The sequence below is a fragment of the Ammospiza nelsoni genome, chromosome 5, assembly GCF_027579445.1.
Source record: "Ammospiza nelsoni isolate bAmmNel1 chromosome 5, bAmmNel1.pri, whole genome shotgun sequence".
NCBI lineage: Eukaryota > Metazoa > Chordata > Aves > Passeriformes > Passerellidae > Ammospiza > Ammospiza nelsoni.
Genome location: NC_080637.1, coordinates 25,734,176 through 25,751,675, shown reverse-complemented (window position 1 = coordinate 25,751,675; position 17,500 = coordinate 25,734,176). Strand labels below are relative to the sequence as shown.

Below are 17,500 nucleotides of genomic sequence, written 5' to 3'. Positions count from 1 at the left end.
CGAAAACAGGAGTCCTGAACAAAATACTTATATCTTTGTTACTTTGTTATTTTTCCTGTTGCATGTTTCCTAGGGTTTCTCCATTGATAAACTTTAGTAATTTGTATCAAGATTTATGTTTTCAGAAGCGTGTAACCTTATCTAAACTGCGCAAAACTGGTCAGTATATATAGTCAGTGTGGAGGCATAATTATGTATTCTTGTTCTCTAGTTATGAACAGCTTACCAATACCACCCAGTTTATTCTCAGCTCTTTTTAATATCATAGAACCAGAAAGATTCAAAAGGTTTATTATTATGGTAGACACTCTACACGTATACCAAAGTAGGAAGAGAAGGAATGCAGTAGTTTCATCTTTTAAAATTATTCTTCCCTACTGAAAAGCCAGATCCTGTACTGTGTGTAGTTTCACACCTACATTTATTTTTGAAAGGAGGATCCTACAGAAAGATTCTCCATTAAACGTTTAATTACACATCTTTCAATAAGCCAGAGAGACTTGTCTTATGGAACAGTTCCATTCTCAGATCTGTCACTTAAAATATGATGTGATTTTGGATTAATTGCTTAAAGGTGGTGGCTTGTTTCCTCTGTCTGTAACAAAGAAATAATTCCTACCTACCTTAAACCAGCTCTGAATTTGACTAATATATGTGATTTTGTGACTCTTCTTAAAATCACTAAAAACTAAGGGAAGGATTTGTTGCAGTTTTCATTCTTGGTACCTGACTTTCAAAATAGAAGGAACTAGGAATAAAAATAGTGTGTCTTTGTTGGTTGTTCTTGGTGAGATTGGTCAACACTTCTTGAAAATATCTGTCCAGTTTTTTAAGGCTTCTGAAAAATGCAAAAGCTTATTGCAGGTTCAGGCTACCTGTCCATTTGGCCATTAAGAATATGATTTTATAGGTAACAAGTATATATAAATTTGTGTGATTCCTATTATCAATTAGTTCAAAGGAAAAATCGATGAGTGTTTACCTGGCAAGCCTCTTTACAGCTAAAGCTGAATTTTTATTGTGCAACAAAAAAGTGGTTTTGAATATACAGCCTTAGTCTCCACTATTTCTCTATTCAATTGATCTGGGATAAACCCAGACTTTTTATTCTTCAAAGAAGCTCTGTTTTCATTATTTCGTCCATGTTCATCTATCTAATTTCCAATATTGATGTTTTCATTCCAAGTCATACTTTTCTTTAATTTGTATATTCACGTGCAGAAAAAAAGCTATTTTCTTTTTTTCAACAAAAAAAGTTGTTCGTGCCCGAAGTGCCATTCAGATGTGTTAAAAATTGTTCTTTAGATATCTGAAGTTTTTTTTAGCAAGATTTGCAAGCTAATCCAAAAAATGGGGGATAGCCTGCAACAAAAACAAGAGAAACTTCAAAATATGATGGACCCTCCATCTGGATTTATTGTGGGGCCAACAGATTTATGTGTCCTTCAGAGGCTGTCCCACCCATTGTGTTTTGTAGGATTGCATACCCAGTCATCTTCATGGCAGTTACGAGTTCAGTGTCTTTGAGGATGCCAAACAACAAATAGGTTGCAGTTATAAATCATGTTTCACTTTGTCACTTTAATTTTTCATGAGAGCTTTAACCAAGAATTTTGGGGAGTCTGTGGCCTGCTCAAAGGAACAATCCTATCACTTCACTGGGTCTCTCTACCTGAACTGAGTTTAGATCCATTGAGAGATTTCTATGAACAAGAGTCAGAGATTGCCCCTCTGCTACACTTTTGTAAAATTAGATCAGAAATCTTGGAAAACATAGACATTAAATCAAAGAAATGTACCGAATGCATATAATTGGTCATAAAATAGCAGGTTTCAGATAGTCTTCCAGCCCAGATAGCACAGTAGCATTATGCCAGTAAGAAATAAAGTACAGTCTGGTGTATCACTGAAGGCTGTGAAATGTACCAATTTATATTACCTAATGACAATTAGAGAAATCTATTTGCTTAATGTGTTTTGCTGATGTAGATTTCAAGCAATTTTCAAAATGCCTTGTCCTTTATCTCTGGGAAAGAATATATGTATCAGGTATGATACACGTATATGTATCAATCATTGAAATTCTTATAAAGGCAATATTATCTACATAGATCTGTATTTTTAATAATGGTCTTGACTGCCAGTTTTTTTCATGTTTCTGTCTATGATCCTGAAAAACAGGTATGTTAGTTCTCTAGCTTATATAGTTGAACTGTTGAAAATTACAGGAAAAACAAATTTTGTCAGAAAAGCCATTAAAATGTATTGCAAAGCAGGCGTGTCTCCATGTATGAGAGCATGTACACAGTTAGGTAAATTCAGAGCAGATACTACAAAAGCTAACACAAATATGCCTGGTGGAGGGGAGTCTGTATTTCAGACTGAGGAACAGAGGACTCTTGTGGTACTGTGAGTCTTGTTAAATTCCTTACAGGCTGGAGTCTTTAGCACAGAGTATGAACAAATCAGTTCTAGTTTCAGAGTTAGGTATATTTTCACTCAGTTTAGATCAAAATATTCATATTTTGCTACATATTATAATAGTAAGCATGTTAGTGTTTGTAAAGTTCTTGCAGGGTTTAAAGGTTAAAGGTAATAGTTTGATTGTGAACGCGTCCATCTTCCTCTCTGCCTTCTGATACCTGTGTGACCTGTGGTAGTTGAATAGCATCACTCAGATAAAATTGTTACAAGCAGACGAATTCAGATCTCAGGTAAACAGAGGAAATTCTTGGTGACTTTCAAGGAAATTGAATAGTGACTCTAGTCAGTGAATTTCATTCTTTGCTCATGCATCCCAAAGTTGTAAAAATCTGTTTGTCTTGCCCTCAGTACTTGCTAAACTCAAAATAAAACATTATTGTATAGGTACGTGGTGTTTCCAGTGCTACAAAACCAGATGTTACAAAGCGTAACAACCAAAATTAATCATCTGACATTTACGTGTCTACTCAGAGTGAGTCTGCACTCCATGGAGAGAGACAGGCACATCCACAGTGTGGGCTTAGTTCCATATTAAAATAAATCCCTAAATTAAATCAGATACACTACCTTCAGGATTTCTTTATTCTGTTGATAATGGAAGGAGTACAGGGATAGATGAGCTTAAATTCCTCCCCACAAGTTTCTGATTGGAAATCTGGTTTGTCTTTTCCATTTGTATTTTAGAGCAAAACCTTTAGAATTTTTATTCTTAAAATTCACTTGATGTTTGCCAAAAGATTATCAGACTTTTATTAAAGGCTGGTATGTTTACTTTCAGACTCTTAATTAGTCAGTGATTTAAGACCATAGTTTATGCTGTGATGAATTGGGTGAAAGTGGTATTCTGTGTAGTATTATATGAGGTAATTTCTTCTAAAAGTAAATTTCAGTGGATTTGTGTTTCTTTTTTCCTCTGTTTCATTTATATAAAGTCTTTTGGGATAGATTCAAGTAATAGAAACATTAGAAGAGTTTTTCCTCCTAAAATTGGCTTATTATTGAATTTATTATTAATAATATTATTTTTGCTTATTTACAGAAGACTGGAATGTCCCACAACATATCACAAAGCAGTATTTATATGCCAGCTTGCTATTATATACAGAAAATGTATTTGAATTGTGCTAGACAAGCGAGTGGCTGCTTTTTTATGGGTGACAAGCCTGGCTTGCTGACAGCTGTTTGACTGTGTCCTGGGTAGCTGGAGCAATGGTCTCATGTTGTGTGCCTGCCACAGGCTCTTCCATAGCACTTTTCTCTCCCACATACACAATCAGACATACTGGCTGTGTCTTTCATACTCACGTGTATATTGCTGAGGTGGGTGTGTGGCTGTTTATGCATTTGCAGACACTTGATCTCACTGTATAACAAGTGGAAAATAAAGCCATGTCCAAAAGAGCACCTACACAAAAATTCGTTTTTGAAGTTTAGTGGAAAAACTAAGTATCTAATGCCGAGGTTTCCCAGCTTTCACTTTTCAGTTAGGAATGCTGAGAACACGATTCTCTCTGCAGAGACCAGGTGACCGAGGTGGCAGTCCTTGCTGTGTACTCTGATATGTCCATGATGTTTTTATTCCTGTATAAATCAGATGTTCTTAAAAGACTAGCTGAGCAAGAATTTTTTTCTTCTACTGAAATGATTTATTATGCAAAAAAAAATTTTAGGCTAAGTTTCTTTATTGTGGAAAACATTTACTGCTTTAAAGATACTTATTTTTCTGTCTGCCTTAATCATATCCTTTGAAACAGTCTCAATAGATTTTTCTATTCGTAACATTATGACACTTGATAAGATGATTGATTATGAAGTGTTGAGAGCCCTGCCATGTGATCATTTATTTTTAAATACACATTTGTACTAGCCCATGCTTAAATTTCTTGCAGGAATATATAAGAGATGCGAAACATAAAGCTTGAGCCTGATCGAAACTGATGCCTCTGGAAATAGAGTGCCACAGTACTGTGGCTTTAAAATAACAGATTCTGACTGGAACTGGAACTTTACAGTGATAAATACTATGTAAAAAATTATGGTCCATCTTTGGTACAAAATAAAAAAGATGTATTGCTGTGGTGCAGGCAAAGTAAAACGTGTTTGACGATGATATCTTTCTTTCCCTGTGCAGGTGCCTGTGTCAGTGGCCATGATGACTCCCCAGGTGATCACCCCTCAGCAAATGCAGCAGATTCTCCAGCAGCAAGTGTTGTCCCCGCAGCAGCTTCAAGCACTTCTCCAGCAGCAGCAAGCAGTTATGTTGCAGCAGGTAATGTGTGTTACCTGCTTTGGACTGTTAGCACAGGGCATTCACACAAATGTCAACCAGATTTTATGGGTCTTATTTTGTAATATTTCACTGCTCTTTACACCAAAAAGAATGAAAATAAACATGAAACTTCTCAGTCTCCAAATTTATTTTTTTTTCAATTGCAGAAGTGTGAAATCGCACTTTGAAACATTCAATATTATGTTAAAACCAGCAACAGCAGCAGTGGCAGATGCATTACAAATACCAAACGAATTGATGTTTAAATTTTCAAGCACTTAGGCACATTTTAATTGTAGACCTGCCAAAGGAAGTGCAAATAGAGTTGTAGATAATTGTTGCTTTAAAATTCATAACATTGTAGTGCTCCCTTTAGTAACATAAATGGTATGCAGTGTAAGAAATTTCAGCTTAACAGCTTGTTTTATGAAGGGAAAAGGTTTTCTGTTTTGTTTTTTTACATACTAAAAATTTGTCCCAGACAAGGCTAAAAAGGAGGAGGATGTCGCTGTTTCCTTAGCACAAAATCTGCCAGCTAATTGCAAAATAGGTGAACTTGTTATTCATACAATAATGATAGTGTCAGTGATCAGTGCCTTGGTGTAACGCAGAGTGGATTTTTGGGTGCATGCTTAATTGTCATACAGAAAATGATGTGTCTGTTTGTCATAGTCATAGCTCAGTCACTGAAATGTATGTTTAAACATTTTAATATCCAGTACCATGATTGTTACAGGCAATTCACCTTCAGTTGGGAATCCAGCATCCTGCTAAGCAGATTGACAGATTAATTACTTTTTTCCCCTCAGAAGCAGACAGTTTTGTTTGGCCTTAGTGACTTGTAGGTTTCTTGCGAGTGGATGAGTGCAGCTTCAGATTTGTGATATAGGACATGTAAGGAACTTAGGTATAGTTATTTGAGGAGTTAATTTGGCTCTTGCATTCCCTTTAGAATACAGATTTTCTATACCCTTCTGTTTAGGATATTTTGGAATCTGCATTGGAAAATTTCAGAACCGCCTTGGAAAAAAATGTATGTAGATCTGCCTCTTCAAATCACATTTTTTGTTATGAGGTGATACTTAATGGCTACGCTACCATATGCCAATCTAGAAGAGTTTAGGAGATTTATAATACTTGAAACTTTTGCCTTTATTTATTAAAGTCAAAATGGTTTATTCAGCAACAACTACAAGAGTTTTACAAGAAACAGCAAGAGCAGTTACATCTTCAGCTTTTGCAGCAGCAGCAGCAACAGCAGCAGCAACAGCAACAACAGCAGCAACAACAGCAACAACAGCAGCAGCAGCAACAGCAACAACAGCAGCAGCAGCAGCAGCAACAACAGCAGCAGCAGCATCCAGGAAAGCAAGCAAAAGAGGTAGGAGCTAAGACCCTAAGCTGATGCACACTAGTCTGAGCTGTCAGAAGCTTGAAAAAGACAAGACCAGTTTAGATCTTTTGCTATAGCAAGGATGCAGCTATCAAAGATTTGTTCTTATATTTTTACTGGGCTTAATAGCAGGGCTGGTATAATTCTCCTGCTTCCCTTTCTGAGGCCCAGGATTTGAGCAGTCTAGTCCTGCTGTCATCTAATGTCCGCTAATGAATCTGAGTGTGCAAAGAACAAACTGTGGTGGACTCTGGACTGATTATCTTGTATTCACAGGCAATCTGTGTTGGGAAGCAGCCTTACTTTACTCAGTGGCACAGCTCAGAGAGCATGCAAATTTAGTCCATGGCTGAAAAAGAGCGATTGAGCACAGATTTCAAAGTCATAGGCCCCTGATTAATGAACTGCTACTGTAGGTTTGAAGTGGCGAGTAGAAAGTTACAGTTTGATGTGCTCATAAATCAACCTGACAAGTGGGTTTCTCAGGCCTAGCTTGCACTTGTCAGCAAACTGCATCAAATATAAACAGAATACAAACAAAACATGTTGAAGTAGTTAAATTGATCAGCAGGTATCCTAGACGTTGTCTTCAAGCTGCCCATTATGCAAACTTCGAGGAAGCAGTTGTGACCTCCTGAGGCTTTGTTTCTGTTTGGATTTGTGAATAGAATTTCAGACAGCCATCAACTACGGAATAGAAATTGCTCCCTTATTTCTCCGGAGGCTCTGGGCAATCCACATGACTTGCTCCATTATGCAGTCTGTTTTCCAGTGAGCGCATCAGAAGTTTCTCTTTTCCCCAAACTAGAAAGGAAAGGTCTTCCACAGCAGCTTGTCTTTTTCTGAAGTGTGACTGCCTTCTCATACCCTCCTGAGTCTTTGTAGACTCAAGTTTGTCTTGAAATGCCTCACAAAATTGGAACCTGTACTTTTGCTCCGTAATAGGGCATTTCGTTGCCTTGAATGCCATGCTCCTTATAATATATTCCAGCATGAAAAGAGAGTGAGCTAACAGGCCGGTGAAAGGAAGGCTACATCCCAGTTTACTAATAGATCACTGGAGACCATGTTCATGGGCCACTGCAGACCAAACTTAGTCAATTGGAAAAACAAGAATGCCTTCAAATCACAGGCTGCTGTAAAAAGTTATACGTTTAGCATAGATAAATTTGTTATCATCTGCCATGAGCTGAGCTTTTTTTTATTCGAAACAGCTGTTGTAGACTTTTTCTTGACCCTTTTCTTTAGTGTGTCGTTAAGTGTATCTTGCCATTTTCCCTAAAACCTAATAGCTTAAATGAATATAACAGAAAATTTCAAACACTTTCACTGCCTGAGTATTCTACAAATAGCATTATTATTTAATAAATGAGTTTAAAAAGAAAGAAGCTGATTTTATGGTTTTGGCTTTCTAGCCTTTACTGCGTACTTTATTTTTGCTGCATTTTCTTTTTTCTTTTATTTCCCCCCCATTCTCTTTGTAGCAGCAGCAGCAGCAGCAGCAGTTGGCAGCCCAGCAGCTTGTCTTCCAGCAGCAGCTCCTCCAGATGCAACAACTTCAGCAGCAGCAACATCTGCTGAACCTTCAGCGTCAGGGACTCATTTCCATCCCACCTGGCCAGTCTGCTCTTCCTGTCCAGTCTCTGCCACAAGGTATTTCAGTAATACATGATTGGAGAAATTTCTAAATTCACAACTTTTTAACCATTCTATTTGCCTCTGAACTTCAGAAATTTCCCATTAGGACACCTAAGCATACTTTGTTATTGAAACTTTATTATTCATATTACCAAATTTTCTGGACACTGATAAGTTTTGCAGCATATACTTTTGGAAAAATAAAGACAGCTTTTTAGTGTTTTTTCCTAGATGGAAGGTGCATATTTATTGAGCTTATGTGCTGAAAACAATTTTTAATAGCAGCAAAACTCAAGCATCATTGCTTTTCTCTGAGGAATCACTGAAATCTGATTTAGTGGAATGTTATTTCATTTAATATAAACAAAGAGGTATAAAATACATCCGAAAGTGATATTAGAGCCATTCAAAAGCTCAGTTTCTTTTCTTTTTCTTCTAAGAAAATAAAGTCTTTGGCATTGGAAAGCACTTTGAATCATCAATTTATGACAAGTGAATTTAGGGACAAGCCTTTAGGATTTATTTTCTTTTCTATTCCTTTGTATTAAATAGGTTAAATAGAACAACAAGTTTTGAAGGTGGTGTTTCCAATAGTAATGAACTTTGACTGACAAATAACCGTAAAGACTTTTTGAAAAAAAAAAATTCCTTTTGTCACTTTGATCAGGATTTCTCACTGATGAAAATGAGCTCAAACTCTACTACTTGAAAGAAAATAGGGCACACAATTTTGAAACGTAAATTAGCGTGGAGATAAATGCTGCTAACATTTTAAGATAAGGTCAGTCTTCCCATCTAGGGGACTCTGTCTATAACCTGTGAGGTATGTGTCTGTTTGTTTTACCATAAAGAGTTAAGTGTCTGTCATAAAAATTATACAATAATCTGATTTCTGATACCCCAGTCCTGGAATGAGCTTTGTTTAGGCTATGTTCATGACAGGTAACATTGTTTTTAATTGGTGTTTATGCATGCAACTTGTTCCTCCTTTGATTTCCTTTGAAATCAAAGCCTGAGAAATCAGATGAGCAAAAGCAGAGTACACAGCATATAGACAATGATCTAAAAAACCCCTAAAACCCCAAACCAAAACAAACAAAAAATAAACCAAAACAATGAGAAAATCAGATGAGTTAAAATAAATGTGTTAATTTCATTGTGTAAAAAAGCTATGACACAAGCATATCTAAAGTCATGAAAGCTACAAGGAAAATGAGTCCTACTACACCAAATAGAATATCAGTGGGGAGACAAGTTGATTCATAAATCTGGAGATGAGAGACGGGTAATGCTTGTTTCTTTTTGTAGGATTGGCTTGGACCAGAGTCAAAAAAAGCACGAAACACAGCTTCCCTCTGAACTGCTTTACCTTTTGCAATCTCCTCTTGTGCCATCTGTTGTTAGAGGAATTCCTCAGGTTTTCTCTCACATTAAGCTATCCCCATAGATTTCCCTCAGCACTCCTACCCAATTGCATTGATATTCATTGTTTAATGCAACACTCATTCATCTGCTAGTATAAAAACAGAGAAAAAAACATTTTTAATAGTCCTTAGGAGTAAACAGTTCTTTAAAAGACCTTTATTTTACTCAAAGAATTAAGTCCAGCTGAACTCATAACAAAAAAGATTGGTAATAAAGAAATAAGAAATTACAAAATTTTATAGTTAAAATATATATGGATATATAGCCATCCATGTAACTGTATATGAATATATAGTAACATGGATGGCTAGAACACTGAAAGTAGCACGACGTATTTGTGTTTGTAAGTTATTGGTCATAAAGAGTCTCATAAACCACAAATTATTACCGGCAAAATGTGAAAATATGCATCTTACGAGTACAGCTGTGAAGTTTGCATATTTAAACTGTCTTTTCTTCAAGTATAATTTCTGCCTTTAAAGAACAGGAGTGTTTCCCATATTCTCTTGATGGTCAGGTATCACAAATAAGATGCAGTAGGTGTTTTAGCATGTATTTTGTGACCAGGTCTTCACTATGCTGTATCCAAAACCAGTGATTAGCTGTGAGGTATTTCCATGTATTGTTGCATTGATGCTAATTAAATGCAAAGAACTGTAAATCACAGCAGTAAAAAGCCCCAGACAAACTAAACAAACAAAAAACCACTAAAACACCAAGTCTTGATCGGTCCATGTTGGAAAAGGAAAAATTGATGTTTTTTATAAGTGATGGTTTTATTAAACATTTATTGAAACATAAAAATAGAGTAGGTAGAAGTTAAAAGAGTTAAAAAAGTAATATTAAAATCCCCAAATTCTTGGTGTTTGTAAATTTCATAGGGAATCAGTATTTGAATTTTTTATTATAGTTTGTAATTTTTATTCCACTCTTTGTCCTCTTTTTGATCCTTTCCCCTTAAATATATTGTGGAGAGGGCATTTTAAGAGTTGTCACAGGCTATGAAACTTTAAAACTTACCCTACTTTTACATCCAGACTGAAATGTCTGTCAGCCTTTTCACAAGCCTCTAGTAAAAAGAGAGTTAGACTTTTTTAGACACAGATACCACAAAATTGCCATAATTTACAATTAATTACAAATCCGCTTATTAACTTTATACTTTTTAAGTCCCATGCCCGTAATCCTTTTATCCTAAAAGGCAGCCTTTCAGGGTCCTCTGAAGAAGTGATGAAGTAAAGCAGCCTGAGCCTAGAAATTTCCTCCTGCTTTAAGAAAGCCCTAGGCGAGCTGGGCAGGACCAGCGGGGCAGGACGTCCCTGCCCATGGAGAGGCCATTGCGCGGCTGCTGCCAGCCCTCCTGCACCCGCTCGGCTCCTCAGGCAGCTCTCACTCACCTCACACAGCACCCAAAGTTTGATGATCTCAAATTAAATTCCTCTCACTGGAAGACATGGTATCTGATTACCTAAAGAGATGTTTTCATTCTTGGGTTTGGTGGTTTTTTTCAGTGCAGAATTAGTTTATTTTTTTAACAGCGGGAGGAAGACTTTGAAGTAAATAATGTACTTCGTATATCATGCCACCTAAATGAATACATTATTTCAGTTTGATTTGTAATTACGTTTGCAGGTAGCTGTTATTTAGAACACTAAAGTGGGTTTTTTGCAGTGTTGCTGGAACATACCTCATGAACTCAGCAGTAATTACTTACCCTCATTAAACAATTGCAACCAGTATTACCATCACTCCCATTACCCATCTCTAATGCAATAAATTAGAGCCTGGCTTCTTTGCTTGCTTCCTAAAAACCTAGAGTTTTTCTATACAAATATGGTATAAAGTCCAGTTTTAGCACTTGCAATCAACTCTTTATTACTTTTTCCTTATCTGAGTTTGTCAGTGGGTGTTGGTATCTAAGGTAAAGATGCAGGACTCAAAGCAGTAATCTAAAAATGAGCTGGTTCATAATTAAAAAAAAATCCCCGCCACGCACTTTGTTTAATACTTCCTCCAGAAATTAATATTTCTGTAAATAACTACTAATCTATTTTTAATAGTTTTGAATACTTCATGGTGAGATAGCTACTGAGAAGAATTAAAGAACTTCCTGTGCTTTCTTCATAATTTTTATTAAATCTCATTCAGTAGTCTGAGTTTATATGTTCTCAAAATAAAACATTATCTAATAAATAGATTTGTCAAACAGTAAAAAGCAGTCTTTACATTTTTTCTACTGTATCTTATTAACCTGAATGAATAGATGCTTTCTAGTACTTTTCAGGACCAGAAATGTGAGTTCTTTTATTAAAAAAAAAAAAAAAAAAACACCCAAAAAAAACAAAAAAAAAAAAAAAAAACCAAAACAAAACCCTAAAAAAAGTCACGCACAATATTTTTATTCAAACAGCATCAACATTTTGAATGTTTTGCATTCCAGCACATCTAGATGACCATGACCATGTTACCTAATTTTGGTTGTTGAGATGAAATAGAGAAGACAGGTTTTGTGATACCCCTGGAACAAAGCATGTTAGGCTGAAGAACCTGGCTTTGAAATCACGAGATCTCTGGGCTTCACATTCTTTCCTGCATTTAATCAGTATTTTTCAAAAGTGATACGTCAAACTTACAAGGTCTGGCAGTGACAGAACTTGTATATATTTCTGATGAGCTATTCATCTTTCAAAATCTGGTTTCCTATCTTAGCTGCATCTTTAGTGCCAAGATAAGAGGATGCTCACAGCCCTTCTCTTGCCTGTGTTTTGAAGTCTTTACTTCAGGCAGAAGCATATTGTACTGTAGGTTTCCATGACTTCATGCAAACTTGAGCCAGACAACCCTAACACATATGTATGAATACATTCAACATGCTTTTTGTGACCAAGGATGAATCCTGGAAACTACAAGTTTCCAGGCTGCAAGTGGAGTAGAGAGCAATTTTAAGCTCTCTTTTGTTTTATGTTTATGAATGTATGAATTTATGACTTTATGAATTTATGTTTTACTACATGTTGATTGTGCTGGTAAAACAGCATCAGCTTTATTGTTGGCATTAATCCATTAATAACACTGAGCTCATTATATGAAACTCTTTGTGTTGTTATATTAGTGGGGCTCTCTTTCATTTTATAGCTGGCTTAAGTCCTGCTGAGATTCAGCAGTTATGGAAAGAAGTGACTGGAGTTCACAGTATGGAAGACAATGGCATTAAACATGGAGGGCTAGACCTCACTACTAACAATTCCTCCTCTACTACCTCCTCCACCACTTCCAAAGCATCACCACCAATAACTCATCATTCCATAGTGAATGGACAGTCTTCAGTTCTAAATGCAAGGCGAGACAGGTAATTCTGATGGGATTTCAACTGTGCTTATCATTTGACGTGAAGCGGTTGTATAACATCTTAAGTCACGTGATTTCCAATCAAAAAATAGCTCTTTGTAGAGGTTACGTAAGAGATCGTGGAACCTGGTCTTCCAGAATTGTTTATCAGTAGGGCGTAATTTTCCGTAATAATGTCTAACTGTGCAGACACAACAAAATTACCTGCATGGGGTTTTATAACTCATGAACTTATGATAGCTTGGATAAAAGTTAATCACAGAGTCAAGTGGGCTGGTGTAGGGGTGTAAATGCACATTTGTGGGTACTTTTTGTAGGTACATAGTTTCATTCATGTTTAACACACCTGGCTGTAATTCAGTGCAAAGATTCTATATTAAAAGTGCTTCAAAACAGTATATTAAAACATCTCTCATGTTGTTTATTTCTTGTGAAAAGAACCACTAAATTTTCTGTCTTTTATGCATGACAATAATGAACTTGACATATTTTCTATAATTTTTCCATGTTGTTAGTGTAATACAGTGAATTCCATCATATGGATGAAACTAAAATAATTTTTAGACACATTGACAGATATTATTTACTCTTCTTTAATTTCAAGTAATGGTTTAAATACAAGAGTATACAATACCTGTAACACTTATCAGTAAATATATTAGTGTAGTGAGATATACTACATCTCAATATGAGATCAAATTTAATTGTGTGTATATAACGTAAATTGTAAGTAATTGTCCTTTCAAAAAATTTTCCATTTAATTATTTTAATACTTAGGAGACTATGATTTAAGTCTTTCTAATGCTCATATAACTGTGAGAGCCATTTTCAATCATTACTTTGTATTATTTAAAAATCTGAAAACGTTTGTAGTAGTGCTTTTAGTTATTATCACTTTTTTGTTTATATCTCACAGAATGGTTCTTTGCTTCAGTATGTCACCTACATCCGCGGAATAATTCCCTGAATTTTTTTGATAACTCATCATAGATGAAACAATTGCAGAGGTTCCAGAAAAAGGCATGGAGAACAGCTAAGGATATTTATGAAGCCACATAGTTAATGAAAGCAATACTTGTGAACAAAAATATTTTTTAATGGAAGCAACTTTATTTTTATACACATTGAGCAGAAAATTAAAATATTATTTTGAACATTCACAATATTCAGGAATTCTGACTGTCAGTCTTCAATATTTATACTTAGAATTGATCATTTCTGAGTGTATTTTTTTATTTATAGGTAAATGTTACACCAAGGTCATATGGCATAATTAGCATATAGTATTATACAGTCATCTTATTTTTTCATCCTTTATTAACAGTCATCTTTGGCTCTATTTCTTCTCTAATTGGAACATCATCTAGCCTTGGCAGTTGAACTATTCAATAGAACGATTAAATTTTTCTGACTGCTCTGAGCTAAATTGACCTGTTTTGACCTGTTTGTCACTGATCGTAACCTGACAGGCGCTAGCAGCCTCCAACGATTATGGCTTTTGAGATGAATCTGATGCCTTATTCTTTTGCTACAGCTCGTCACATGAGGAGACTGGGGCCTCCCATACTCTCTATGGTCATGGAGTTTGCAAATGGCCTGGCTGTGAAAGCGTTTGTGAAGATTTTGGACAATTTTTAAAGTAGGTGGATTTTTATTCGTTGGTACAAAATGGTTCAAGGCAAGGGAAAGTGAAAGACAGCAAACAAAGTTTTACTGTAAACCATATCAGAGATTTTTTTGTGTGTATTTCATGCAACTGGATAATCGAGGCTATCGGCAGAGGGTCAAATTGTTATCCTTTCTTTCATGTCGAACACTTTTGCAGGCCTTTCAATAGCACAGTGTTTAATCCTCTTATTATCCTTTACTGAAATGGAGCCTTAGAAAATTTGAAGAGATGCTTTAGATTTTATATTGGATAGTAGGAGTATGAAAAAGCACTTTTTAAATTCTGACAGTTTGTGTGAAGTGGGAATTACTGTGTATAGTATAAATAAAAAAGCACAAAAGCCTAAGCATGACCATTTAACTCTTACTTGCTAATCTATTTTTGCTTTTATTTTTGCATGTGCACAAGATACATAAAAAACCCACAGTGTACAGGTGGGTTTGCACCTTTCAGGAATGAAAAGTGATGTCATTGCTTTTTCAGCATTTGGTTTAATCAGCTATTTTCTAAATCTTAGCATTTAGGAAGTGACGCAGGTTTTCCTTTTCATCTGCAACTTCAAACTGCAATGGGTTTCTGCAATTTTTCCTTTTTGTTTATTTCAAATTATTTACTAGTATTTCTGTGTTCATTTGAATTTTCAACAGCAGCACTGATTTGCTACCTGTGTACATTATGGACTGGTCTTTGTTAGCAGAGCCATACTCATTTGGCATGCAATAGATCTTAATGGAAAGCTACAGATAGGCTTATATAGATGAGTAACTTCAGGGGCTGAGACTCTTATGTTGTCATGGTGCAGCTAACAGGGTGAATGAACTGTTTCATGCTTCATCAACAATTAAGTTAATTAGCTCATTTGAAATTGCACTGCTTTGTTGCCAGGATGTTGGCAGCAACATCAAAAGATGTGTTTACAAATGGCAAACTACGGGGTATATAACAGAAGCACCTTAACAGCAGTCCATACCCGCTCAGTATTACAATAACTTTTATAATAGAATTATGGCAATACTATTCATAAAGTATTTGCAATGCTTTCTCTGTCTTTCAGTTTTAAATTAAGTAACTTACACTGACTTGCAAATTGTATGTAGGTATCACTCCTGACAAATTTTTGTTTATTAAGTAGAATGTCAAAACAATGACTTATTATTAAAGAAAACTGTATAGGATTTAAAAGAACCTGATTTACATAAGTTTGTATTAAAAGGAAAATGAAATCTCCCAAATTCAATGTAGTGTTCTAAGTATTATTAATAATAAGAATTTAAACTCATTTAGCTTAAGCATTTTCCTTTTCAAGAAAAACTACGTTTCCTGAATACGTCCATCCATCCAGCCTATAGTGATGCTAATTCTTTGGGCAGACTTTGCACATCTATTATGTCAGGTCTCTTGTTATAATCCATGATCAGTAAAACCATTTTGATTAAGGCAGTGTAGTGCCAGGTTTACAGATGCTCTTGCTTTCCTCAACGAAATAACCCTGGAAAATGTGAAAGTGACACATAACATCTTGATAATTCTGGTGCAGAAGCAATCAGGGTTTACAGCAGTGTCATGGCTTTTTGTCCTATACATCAGCACAAGCTGTCCTAGAATATTTTTTTATTTCTTCTTTTCACTCAAGTCTGTTTACTGTGCCCTTAAAACAAATAAGAAGTCATGATGCTGAATAGGAGAGTTTGTTTATGAAATAGAAATATTTCTTCATTTTACACTAGCGTTAAGATGGAAATCAATACATAACCCTGCATTAGATCCTTTAGTACCTTTTCATGTTCACACTAATGCAAAATACCCATTACAATTAAAAAACATTTTCTTTCAATTAAATATCAACTTTTAGTCCAAAGATTGACCATTTTTCTAACCCATTAACTTTATAGGGGATGACAGGACTAATGGCTGTAGTTTTTAAGGCTTTGCTCTTAGTCTAATCTTTGTTGCAATGTTTCAGGTTCTCTGACTTGAAACAATATGATACCTGTGTTAAGAGAGTTAATGCAAGTATATTGTACCAAAATGAAATATTAATAAGGTACTCTATCCCGGCTAGTAGTCTGTATTTCTGTAATATGCTTATGACGACTTTGAAGAGTGCCTGGTTTATGAAGTGACCTGCAACTTCTGCTCAGAAAATAGTTTACCTAGAAGCTTGATGTAAAAGAAGAAGAACAAGCAGAGGCTCCAAGAAAGAGGATTAGGACAGAAAAGACCAGTTTGGCTTCACTTGGCTAATCAGGGAAATGATTTAGGGTGAAGTGACAAATAACTTTTGACAAATGACTTAAAACTACAAAAAGCCACTTTCACCCTCACCTTTTTTTTTAAATCCAACTGGAATTGTTTATATTTTTAAAAGTAATTTGAGGACATTGCTATTAGCTGCAGTTCTTTTCAGGTATTCTGAAAGGTTCAAGAAGTTTCACATTAAGTGAAACTATATTAATGCTAGGAAACATATGCAATGGTTTAAGAAAGTACAGTGAATTTTCTTCACGGAAAATTTCTGTATTTATAACAAAACCTAAACCCATATGCTTTCTTTGGTATCCCTCAACTACAGACACAAACCCATGGTTTATATTTCTGTCTTTGTAAGGTGGTATTAACTTACAGGTTCTCACGCATGCAAGATCACTTTGATTATTGAGTAAAAACAGCTTTTGGCATAAAAAATGCTTCAACATTTAAAGACAAATCAGAAAATATCATTACATAGCTACAAAAAAGATGACAAGATTTAAAGAAAATTTCGGGCCCTGACATGATTCAGTAAGTGTCAAAATGCTTATGAAAACTTGGAACTTTGCTGTGAAACAAGTCTTGACAGAAACTAACCATTTTCAGGTCTCTAAGTAAAGAAACCAATAGATCTCTCAAAGCATTTAACATTATTCTCCATGATAGTTTTTTAAATGTCAGAATGCAATAACACATAACAAAACTTCAGGGTATTTTGTCTGCAAAATTAATTATCATTCCACTAGTCCTAAGTCAGCTTGAGTAGGAAGGATTTGACTTACTGTGCTTGAACCAGAAGGTTTACAATACAACATTCCAGCCAGCAGACAAGTGTTCTTTAACCTGCACGCGGCGGACGCCAGCAAACACAACACAGGCTGCAGTGCAAAGATTGGTAATGTTTTCATCTGTAGAGACAAGGGAGAAGAAATCATGATAGACAGGATAGGCCAGCTTTCCAGTTAACATATGGGGCATGTTTAAAAGTCTACAAAGAATAGTGACCAAGCATCATAGTCAGGA

The 17,500-nt window shown here is 35.5% G+C and overlaps 1 protein-coding gene across 1 annotated transcript in view; it reads left to right on the top strand.

The window, feature by feature from the left end:
* Positions 1-17,500, top strand: part of FOXP2 (forkhead box P2) — a 390,491-nt gene that overhangs the window by 324,658 nt on the left and 48,333 nt on the right. Inside the window, exons 7-12 of the mRNA XM_059473417.1 lie at positions 4,616-4,753; positions 5,736-5,786; positions 5,937-6,134; positions 7,631-7,799; positions 12,345-12,558; positions 14,093-14,197. Of these exons, the coding sequence (XP_059329400.1) occupies positions 4,616-4,753; positions 5,736-5,786; positions 5,937-6,134; positions 7,631-7,799; positions 12,345-12,558; positions 14,093-14,197 (875 nt within the window). The remainder of the gene's footprint in view (positions 1-4,615; positions 4,754-5,735; positions 5,787-5,936; positions 6,135-7,630; positions 7,800-12,344; positions 12,559-14,092; positions 14,198-17,500) is intronic.